The sequence below is a fragment of the Nannospalax galili genome, unplaced genomic scaffold (assembly GCF_000622305.1).
Source record: "Nannospalax galili isolate Female #2095 unplaced genomic scaffold, S.galili_v1.0 scaffold337, whole genome shotgun sequence".
Classification (NCBI taxonomy): Eukaryota; Metazoa; Chordata; class Mammalia; order Rodentia; family Spalacidae; genus Nannospalax; species Nannospalax galili.
This window is the reverse complement of record NW_008340932.1, coordinates 731,519-743,099: the sequence shown is the minus strand read 5'-3', so window position 1 is coordinate 743,099 and position 11,581 is coordinate 731,519. Positions and strand designations below refer to the sequence as shown.

Here is an 11,581-nt window from a genome sequence, read left to right as displayed (position 1 = left end):
TACTTAACCTGTGCTATATAAAAGAAAATAATACTAAAGATTTCTAAACTATGTTGGGCATGGAGATGGAATTTTCTGAGTTTTAACATATCAGTTAATAATGGGAATTCCCTAATGGTTTTGCAAGCTTTTATATTTTTCAGAATAGTGGATGAGTTTATTGAATAAAAAAACTGTGACAAGAAAATACACATCACTAAAAATGGTGGAATACTTTAATGCAAAATTCTCAAAATAAGATCTGTAATAGATATAAGACACATATAAGGCAAATATATGAAAAAGTGTTCACCGTCACTACCAGGGGAATGTAAGTTAAAATCACACTGAGTTAGCACATCACACCTATCAGAAAAACTATTGGTAAGAAAGATAAAAAGTAAATTTTGGAAAGGTGAGAGACAACAGGGAATCTTCTCAAACTGTGTGGTGGAATGCAGATTAGTTCAGCCATTTTGCTTTTTATTTTATTCTCTATATTTCTTTTTATTTCATTTAGATTTATAATGTTATATTTTGAATAGATCAGGTGTGAAAGGAATTGAGCACCATGTTGATGTAATAGGTGTTTTGTTTGCTTTATTTTGTTACTTAAAACGTTTTTAATGCATTTATTGACTGATTTTGTGGGGTGGAGGCTGTTTCCTAGGACATGTACATTGAGGTCAGAGAACAACTTACAGGAGTCCACTGCCTCCTTCGACCACGTGGGTCCCAGGGTTTGAGCTCAGGTGATGAGACATGGTGGCAAGTGCTTTATACTCTAAGACGTCTTGCCAGCCTTGTTTTAAAAATTTAAAACATTTCTTAGTAATATTATCTTTGGCGTTTATTCATTGAACACAATACTGGGTTTCAAAAAGGCATTTTCATTAAGTATGCACATTGAACAGATTTCCCCAGCATTCCCTTCTCCACTCCACTTTCTACATCTTATCCCCCTTGTTAGTCCCTTTGTTCCCTAGAAAATTTCACTTGTAGTTTCATTTCATCAATACATATATGTGCATAAAAGCTAGGATCCACAAATGAGAGAAATCCTTTTCTTTCTCAAACTGACTCCAGTTTGCTTCTGTTTTTCCTGCAATGATATGGTTTTATAGGTCTTTGTGGCCAAATGTATTCCATTTTCTTTTTCCGTTCCTCCATTGACAGACAAATAAGTCTGTTTTATAGGCATAAACGTGGGCTTATATTGGACCACTAGGGAGGAATTCCATGTTTTTGTGTTATGAAACAAGGATCTGAGCAGACATGCAAATTCACAACAGAAGATGCAGTTTATTAAGATGCACTGAATTAAAATATGTCCTGATCCCTTGCACACAGACTAGGTGCATTTTTCAGTTTCAGTGCCCATATCTACTCTTCCTAGCTAGGTATACACTCCCTAGGCTGTTCTCACCCCACCTTGCAAATAGGACCCCTCCTCATCTTCCTGCCTGAGACCTGTGTAATACCCCAGTAAGTCAGACCCTGCCCACTACAACTTGATTCCTCTGCACCTTGACCAACTCCATTCTCTTTCCCTAAGCTTCCTCCTTCCAGCCATGGGCATATGCTTACCTACTCCTTCTTTTCCCACCTCTGGACTAATCTCTTAACTTAGATAAGCCCCCTAATTTTGATCCCTTTGAACTTAGTCTAGATACATTCTCCATGTTCAGGGCTTATACCCCTAATCTTCCTACATAGTTAGATCCTCTCCATATTGTCCCCACCCCAGTCTTCAACCCCTTCCTGATCTTCATGCATGAGACTTCTGAAAGGGAGAGTAGAGAACAGATGTTACAGGGGCTGAGAGAGTGGGAGTGTTGGGCAGGGAGGAGAGGAAGGAGGGACATGCAAGGAGCCATGGAAAGTCGGTAGAGGGAGGATAGTGGGAGGCAGGTGTTACTGGAGGAGGGTGGGGATAATGGGACTAGGGAGGGAGGAAAGAAGCTAGATGGTAGAAAAAAAAGAGTAGAGGTGAATGAATCTTGGGGGACTAGGAAACCTAGAGGGAAATATGAAATCATTGAAACTTCATGAGAAATGCACACACAATGTCTGAACATTAGTGCCTATGTATACCTGGGAACTGCTTGGCAAGGAACACAGCAGCAGACAGAAGACACTTCCTTTTGAGGGGTTGGTGGGGGTTTAGGAGACTCCCAAAATAATACAACCTATTGCAGAACCTCTTGGTCCTAGAACTAGCAGATATGACCCTACTGCTGAAGACAGGACATATTTCAGATACAGAACTTGAAGCAATGGAGCAGAAACTGACCTGGAAGCTTTCTAATGGAAGTTTGGCTATCACAATGCTAGATGATGATATGAAAATTGCCAAGGGAGAAAAACAATCAACAGTCCAACCCACTCCTAAAGCCTAATAATCATAATGACCAGCATGCCAAAATACCTCTATTGGTGCAGTAGTGGCACTGTTATTTGGGGGACAATCAACAGCTACATAATTGGACTTAACATCCTCTCAATAGGAATGAAATCCTGGGTGGCACTGTAAATACATTCAAAACACATATCAGGAGAGGACATAGATTCTAGAGAAAACCCTACCTCTTTCATATCTCTAGAAATATGAAATTTCTTACTATATGCTAAATATTGATCCTTATATTTACAGACAAGCATACTATACAGCACTCATCAAAGAAGCTTCTTTTTACAACAGATGGAGGCTATTGTAGAATTGCACATCTGGTCAGATACAGAGAACATATGTCTGAGAGATGCCCAGTACTAGGTGACACATCTACAGCTGAACCTCTACAACTAAAGCTCATGGAACATAGCAGAAAAGGGGGTAGAGATAACTAGTGCATCCCTCAACTCTCAACAGTAAAGCTGTTTTATTCAACAGAGTGTGATGCACAGAGAAGGCCACAAGTCTTAACAATTGAGAGACTGTAGAGTGTGTGTCCCTGGATAGGACTATTATAGTGAACCTTACCTACCCATGGCTCACCTACCATTGCTGAAAAGGAAGCAGAAAGATTCTAAGAACCAGGGTTTATTCAGGAACACAGGGCAGGAGAGGCTTTGAGGCAAGTGGAAATTTGCACATGTGAACTTGTGGCAATGGTGGCATCGAGCACAGGACCCATGCCAACTCAATTAAACAAGGGCCCAAAGGAGGAGAGAAATAGGTGGTGGGCTGGCACTAGACTGAAAACTGGAGACTGATTGCTGCTGGGTGAGGGAGAGTATGCCTTACACACCATCTCTAGATGGGCTGAATAGACTGGATGAATTACACTGGATATGTAGGACATTTGGGTACAAATGCCTGGATGGATAGAACTTAACATGTATGGTGAATACATGAGGTCTGGTGGGGAAGTGGTGGAGGAATGGGTGGGGAAGGAGGGTCTAAATTTGATTGAGAATTGTTGCAAGAAATGACAAAACCTTAAAATATTTATATAAAAAATTAAAAAAGCTATTCAGAGCCTCAGAATAAATTTATATGCATACCACCAGAAAGAAAATATCACATATTCTTTATGAATTTTGATAGAATCATATTGTCTAATATGGTGGATCACTGGCTGTATGTGGTTGCTATTGGGTATTTGAAATATCCAAGATATGAACTCCAAAATGAAATGACATAAATATAATACACATCCTGCATTATAAACATTAATAAAAATTAAAGTAAATTAAAACATCTCCTCTGACCAAGCTCAAGAGAAGTGCATATCTATATAAACAGAAAAATAAAGAAGGTAATTTGACATTATGACGATTTGCTGAAACAACACTAGTATAGCTTTCATGACTGCAATTTACATTCCCTCAAATAATGTAAGAGATCTCCTTCTGATCCACATCCTCACCAACACTTGTTCTCATTCATCCATTTAATTACAGCTATTCTAACAGGTATGGGGGATGTCTCACTGGAGTTTTGTGTTTTATTATTAGTGGCATGGGATTTTTTCCATATATCTGTTGAGCATTGTGTGTGTGTGTGTGTGTGTGTGTACATATTTATATTTATGTAGAACCTGTTCAATTCTGGGGCTGTAATGATGATTCAGCAGTTAAGAATGAGTACCTGCTGTTCTTCCAGAGGACCCAGGTTGGATTTCTAGCACCTACATGGCAACTAACAGCCACCTGTAACTCTAGTGCCAAAGGATCCCACAACATTTTCTGGCCTCTGTAGGGTATTTCACGCATGTGGTACACATACATACATGCAAAACACTCATGCATAAAATAAAAAATAATAAATACGTTTTTAAAAAGAACTGTTCCTTTGCTCACTTTTTAAAATGTTAGTTAACTTGCTCTATTAAGTGTTATAGATTTTTATTCTTTTATATATTAAGAGATCAATGGATAATATGATTTCCAAATATTCTTTTTTCTTTACTTTGGTTGTGTTTTCACTATATGTGTACTACCTTAGGACTGGTCTTCTGTGAAAGTTAAGAGAAATACATAGTTTACATTGTAACACACTTTTGTAGGACTAGTGGAATTTGTTGGTCGCATATTCTCTTGGTTTTTCATATTATTTGTGTTGTTGCACTGTCATTGGGGCATATGGATGTCTTTTGCTGTCTTTATGTCTGATATGAAATTCTAATGTCTTTTTCAGTTGAAGTTTGGTTCCATTTATATTGTTGAAGTAGCTTGGTTGCTTTCTGCTCAGGTATGAAGTCAATTGGTGTGTGCTTCTGGTTCTCACTTTTCAGTTTTTATTAGTAGGACAGGATGGTTGTAAGCTGATTATTGAAGTGCTTCCCAATGGGCCAAAGGGAATTCAAGGCATATAGATTTGGTGTTTAGGTTCTGACAGGCATGTGATAAAAAAAGCATTATATACATGTACCAAATGTACAAAAATTTATTTAAAATAGTTATTTATCCTCATATTACAAAGATTATAGAATCTTCTGAGAAACATATTATGGGCAATCTGTCCCAATTTTTTTATTCCAATTCAAATGCTTAAGATTTAGTTATGGTTATATCAGGAAGAGGATATTAAGATAAATGCAAGTTTCCTGTCCATACAAACAAAATTTCCAATTTGTGCATCAATATCATGAGTTTTACTGAATACATTTAAACAGTGGACTGCAGGATGGGCAGACAGATGTATTTTCAATTTCTTAGGGAGACATATTGATTATATACTTTGAAGAGGAACAGGGTGTGTTTATGATTCTGAATGCTATTAATGCATTTCCTGCAGTCCTTAGAGTCATGACACTCATTAAACATTTTTCAAGTGAATAATGACAAACATGCATTTTGTGATTATGATAATAATCCTTTCTATATTTTGTGATTTGTAGTGATTACTATGAAATGTTTATATTCTCTGAAAACCAAAAGTCCCTTAGAAAATTCAAATAAATATATGGTATGTTTTAGCAAATATCCAGCATCAAGGACTGTCTTCCCTAATGAACACCATGCCACTTTCTACATTCATAGAATGTGGTTAAGTATGTAGCACTATGAATAAAATGGGCCATTCAGAACATCTTTGTGTTCTTTTGGGTCCTTGCTGGGAACAGAAGGCTGGTCCTCCAATGTTTGGTCTAGCTGCTCTTGGAGGACTGTTATAAAACCCAAGGCAAGGTACTTTTGGGTCTCTCACCTGCCATACAAGAGGAGGCATGCAATACAATCTCCACATTCCCACTGTAGGTTTCTTAAGCTTTAACAAACTGGATTACAAAGAATTCTAGATTTCTCTTGCCCCTTTCTAACTATCTGTCAGAAATAACCAATTATTGAAGGGTGCTGTGTCTTCCTGAACTGAGACAAGTTGTAAACAGCATGCAGGGAACTGCCTTCACAAATGGGCCCTGAGAAACCAGTGCATTTTTCCCTTTTCTGTTTTTCACATTTTTACTTGCCTTAACTGAAAGATAACAGATTCTTTGATAATAAATGTCCTAGAGAGAAGAATTTATTTAGAGCTGCTGTGAAGTTCAAGCTAAAGACATTTCCCCCAAGAACTCAGGAACCAAGTCAGGAGTAAAACAGACAGCATAAAATGGAAAAGTGGCATGGATTAATCTAAAACAGAAATGGAAAAGTGCAGACACAAAGTGAGTTCAAAAATCTCCATATTCAAAAGAAGACTCATGGTGAAAACTATAATAAGTAAAAATTCTTCATAAAAATTAATATTCCCCGAATTCACCTATTTGCTTTCTCAGTTTTATATATAAACTAACTAAAGTTAGAAGATATGACATTTTGATGAATCGTGTTTCCTAATTTAACATTCCTTTACCTATGAAACCCAAGGTTACACCAAAATAAATATCCTACTGCTGGTTTCTAAGTGCATTAATTTTCTAAGTTGTCATAACAACTTCAAGCATACTGGTTGACTTAAACACAATTCATTTTTCTCAGTTTGATGTTAGATTTCTAAGTTCAAGGTATCAGCGGGTTCTCTTCTATTGTAATTTTTTGTACATATTAACCATAAGTCATACGTTTTACTGAGACCCTTCTCTACATGCTCACACTGTTTTTTAATCATTCCCAGCTTCTCTTGCTCTCTTCCTTTCTCCCTTTCCTCTACTTCTCCTCACATTCCCCAGAAACCCAGTCTCTGTTTTTAGGCTTTCTTCATTTATTTTCTTCAACCTTATTCTCCTTACCCCTCCAATACCCTCCCTTCCTCTTCTTCTTCAACAATAAATGAGATTTTCCTTGATGGACAAGATACCTCATCCTGGAGAGTAAGAGGAGTGTAGAACAAGGGAAAATATAGGCTGCAAGGTTAATTCATGAAAAGCATAATTAGAAAATTTGAAGAATATATTTTCATACACACATACTGATTATATTAAGATATAGAGTAATTGCGTTAACTTCTAATAGAATATTATTCAGTGTGTCATAGCCTAATTAACTACTGATCTCCAAATTACAGATGGACTCTAATTAAGTCTGTGGAGACTGAAGTGTGTATTCCTATACTACTAGGTGGGCAAAGTCTCAAAGGGTTTTTGAAATATATGTATATTGAATTGAACAGTGACATAACAAACAGCAGAGAACAGAGACAAGGGTGTCACTTCCAGAAACTGGCCTTTCTAAGCAGAGGTAAACTTAGAAAGCCAAGCTTAGCAAAGCAATTTGTTCACTCTGTGGCCTTGGTTGCAATTCTAAGGAGCATAGAGTCTGTGCTGACTCTAAATGGAACACACACACACACACACACACACACACACACACAATTCCTTCTTGGTCAGATTTGATTGGATGAGATATTTGGTCCTCATCCACAATTTTAAATTTAGTCTGTTGGACCATGGGTATTATCATTTATTCAGTGGACAAATTAAGAGGAAAGAATCTGTGATGTATTTTAAAAACGTTTTCTTATTTTTATTTTAGTGCATGAGTGCATTTTGTCTGCATGTGTGTAAGTGCACACATTATGCAATGCCTGGGGTTGTCAAAAGGAGTTGGACTCCCTGGAACTGGAGTTATGGATGGTTGTTAGCTACCATGTGGGTGCTGGGAATCAAACCTGGGTCTTCTGCAAGAGCAGTCAGTGTTCTTAACCACTGAGCCATCTCTCCAGCTCCCTGTGATGTATCATTTTAGGGTTTTTTTCCCCTGTGCTATATAGACATCTAAGGTATGATGCTTTCACTTCTTGGTATATGTTTTCATGTGTGAGGTGGTCATAATTATTTTTGCTGAATTTTATTTGCTCCTGAAAGAGCATAGGGAAGGGCTCCTATGTATTAAGAGGTGTCTTCATAAAATGCATACTTGAAGCCATTCCCTGTTGGGTAAATTGTCATGATGAGATGTACATCTTATAAACAATTTTATAATGGTGGCTCTTCTGGAATAGGGTTTGACAATTTTTTTAAGATTTAGAATTTTTTATTAAGGAAATATCATTTAAATAAAATTATACAGAGTCTCAAATGAATTTTACATCTTGAGCCTGCAACTTTTAAAATATATTTTATTGAGCTTTTGTATATTTCCTATAACAATTCTTGATCTAATCTAGACCCCCTCCTCCACCCATGTCCTCACACCCCCCCACACCATATCTCATGTATTCTGTCTTAGATGCTAAGTCCTATCTGGTCAAGCATTTGTACCCAGTGTCTTTCAGGGCAAGTTTGTCTACTGGAGCCTCATCAGCCTATCTAGAGATATTAAAGAAGGTCTACTCTCCCTCACCCAGCTGTAATAAGTTGCCAGCAGTCCTTTCTAGTTGTGGTACTGTAGCTTGTTTGTGTCTGTTGACTTACAAATTTTTGCCGTGAATAGTCTCAGCTAAGTTGGAAACAGACAAAGTTTTATGGGGATAGCTTCAAGACATGATAACAATTACTCCCTACTTATTGTTGAACTATTTATTGTGTTACATGTTTTTATTTCATTTTCAAAGTTAATTAATTCCATATTTATTATGTGCCATGCATATTTCTAGGAACTGAGAATATATCATGACCAGCAACAACAAAAGACAAATTTATTTCTATGGAGCTTTCATATTAATAAAGTAAGAAATAAATAAGTAATAAACTAGCATGATTTAGAAACTGCTTTATATACTACACTATAGCAGTAACCAGGGCAAACTTGAAATAAAACAGTACAACTTGGAATGAAACAGTACAGAACTGATCAATTACATTTCTTTTTGAGACAATTCAAAGGATACAGTAATTAGTTCTATTTACATTTTTCTTTTTTTTTCCCCAAAACTGGATAAAGCATTATATTGACTACCTTCTTTTAACTTTCCTGGGAGATCTTTGGTGTTTCAGAATATAAAGTTGAGTTCCTTGTTGGGTACATTTTTATGAGATATTTTATAAAATGGCCTTTATAAAATGGTTTAGTCTCTTGATGTTTTAACATTAAAAATTGGACTCTTTCCATGTTGAACATACACAGTATCAAAGAAAATAAAATCAATTAATTTTATATCATTACACCATCTAACAGAAAGTAGAAAAGGCAGTTTTAAGCTAAATGCTCCTAAAAGGTTTAAAGTAAGTAAGGAAATTAATATTAGTGACATATAGAAAAGCCTCAGCTAGGAGGGAATGTAAGAAAACAGTTACCACTTCTAAAAGTCGTAAATAGCTTAAGAGGGGATGGAGACTTTTAGGTTCAAAAATTCTGCATTCCATTTTGAGCTGTCCTGTTAACCAGATCTGTGACCTTGGACATCCTACTGAACTTTGTGCTTGAGTTTCATAGTCTGAAGCAAAAGGGTCATTATGCCTGCTTGTCAAACTGTGGCAAGGATTAGAGCTGAAGGAGATGGAACTTAGTAATAAATACTTATTCTATTTGTACGTGCCAACCTAGAGGGATACAGTATATTGTTAGTTATAAAAATGTCATCATAAGGCTTGACATATATTTTTTCTAAATTATTGAAGGATATTCTGAATATATTTTTAATAATAGAAATGGTCCCACCTGTGAAATGACAGCAGTAAACAAGGTAGAGAACTTAGAATAATACACTACAAAAGTTATCAGTTGTCTGCCTTTTAGGAGTCAATTTGAAGGGTGTAGCAATTTTTTTCATTTATGTAATTTTTTACTTTTTAAAAAAATTGAGTGAAGCATTTTGTTGAATACTTCCTTTTAATACTCTCAATACCAAATATGGTTATTAGATGTTTTCTTGTGTGTTGTCCTCACTAAGACCGACAACCTGTCAGCAAACTGTAAGTAATCCTCAAGAGCTTTGTTTACTGTTTTGAAGACTCATGCAAACTGTATCAGAAAAAACAGCATAGAGATGCAGAAATGGGAAGGAGGCCCCGACCTTGCTGAGGAACTATTGGCAACTGGTTACTGCTGGGTGCAACTGGTTACTCACTAGGCTCAGTAGATGAACTGAGGGCATCTGGGTACACAAATTTAGTAGTCTTAACATATGTAATAGAATGCATGAAATCTGGTGTGATGGTGGGACTGTGGGAGGTGCAGGTAGGAGGGAGGTCTAAATATGTTTAAGATGTATGAGATGCACAAAAATTCAATAAAATATATATTGAAAGAAAGAGAGACTAGATCGATTAAGTTCAGAAATGACAGCTCTCAAAAGTTCTTATTTGAAATTCTGGTTGTTACTCTAATTAGAGGAGTCTTCCAAAATCCTAGACTGAACTCCCATAGTTTTGATAATAGTCTTGTAATCATTTAAAGCAGTAAAGGTCTATAAGCCTCCTACCCTCTGCTGATTTATTAAATACCTTGCTTATTTCTCCTAATAGGCATTATCTCTAATCTATTTTTGAAATCATCATGTTATTCATGTACAATGACTATTGATTATTTTGCTTAATGTGAAAATATCTCTCAAATCATGTTCTCCCCTCATCAGGTAAATCAGGTTTTCCCCTTTGAGGACATGGAAGTACATAATCTCACCATCCTGACTGAATTCATCTTGCTGGGCTTCTCAGTAGACCCTGGGTGGCAGCTGATTCTATTTGGAATATTTCTAACAATTTACTTAGTGACCTTGACAGGGAACATGACCCTGGTCATCTTAATCCGGATTGATTCCAGGCTGCACACACCCATGTACTTTTTCATTGGGGGTTTATCTCTTTTGGATTTCTGGTATAACTCTGTGTATATACCTAAAATCTTGGTCAACTGTGTCTCAGAAGACAAACGCATTTCATTGGCTGGATGTGGGGCTCAGTTTTTCTTCTCCTGTGCTGCGGCCTACACTGAGTGTTATCTGTTGGCAGCCATGGCCTATGACCGCCACACTGCAATTTGTAACCCACTGCTTTATTCAAGTGTCATGTCCACTTGTCTCTGTACTGGACTTGTGGCTGGCTCCTACATAGGAGGGTTTTTGAATGCCATAGCCCATACTGCCAACACTTTCAGGCTGAGTTTCTGTGGCAAAAATGTCATCAATCACTTTTTCTGTGATGTGCTACCTTTGGTAAAAATGTCATGTACAGACACCCGTGTCTATGTGAAGATCCTTTCCAGTATGGTGGGCTTCACTGTGCTTTCCAGCATTCTGGCCATCCTCATTTCCTACTTCAACATCCTCCTGGCTATCCTGAGGATCCGCTCAGCCTCAGGAAGGCGCAAGGCATTCTCTACCTGTGCCTCCCACCTGGTCTCAGTTACACTCTTCTACGGATCCTTGCTCTTCATGTATTCAAGGCCCAGTTCCAACTATTCCCTTGAGAGAGACAAAGTGGCTGCCATGTTCTACACCATCATCAATCCATTACTCAACCCTTTCATCTATAGCCTAAGAAACAAGGATGTCAAAGAGGCCTTCAAGAAGATGATACAGACCATCAGATAAGAAAGATGAAGGTTATTTTTATGCTTTATGGCTGTTTAAAAGTTGACTTATAGTTGTTTTGTGTGTATGTATTTCTCTAATCACAATTGACATGCTATGCTTAAAACAATTAAATTTTGTGCAAACCACTTTTCAGTTATTATTAGTACATTCTTGCAATGCAAACTGTTTCTAATCTATAATAATGGAAGTATAGTCCCCTCTTTTGCATGTTCTGTGTGGTCATGGGAACTGGATTGTTTTCCTCCA

At 37.0% G+C, this 11,581-nt stretch overlaps 1 protein-coding gene across 1 annotated transcript; it reads left to right on the top strand.

Moving 5' to 3' along the window:
- Positions 1-10,402: 10,402 nt before the first annotated feature.
- On the top strand, positions 10,403-11,332 carry LOC103736607 (olfactory receptor 9G4-like). Its single transcript, XM_008836113.1, has one exon. The coding sequence runs from the start codon at positions 10,403-10,405 to the stop codon at positions 11,330-11,332; it is 930 nt and encodes a 309-aa protein (XP_008834335.1).
- Positions 11,333-11,581: the final 249 nt, after the last annotated feature.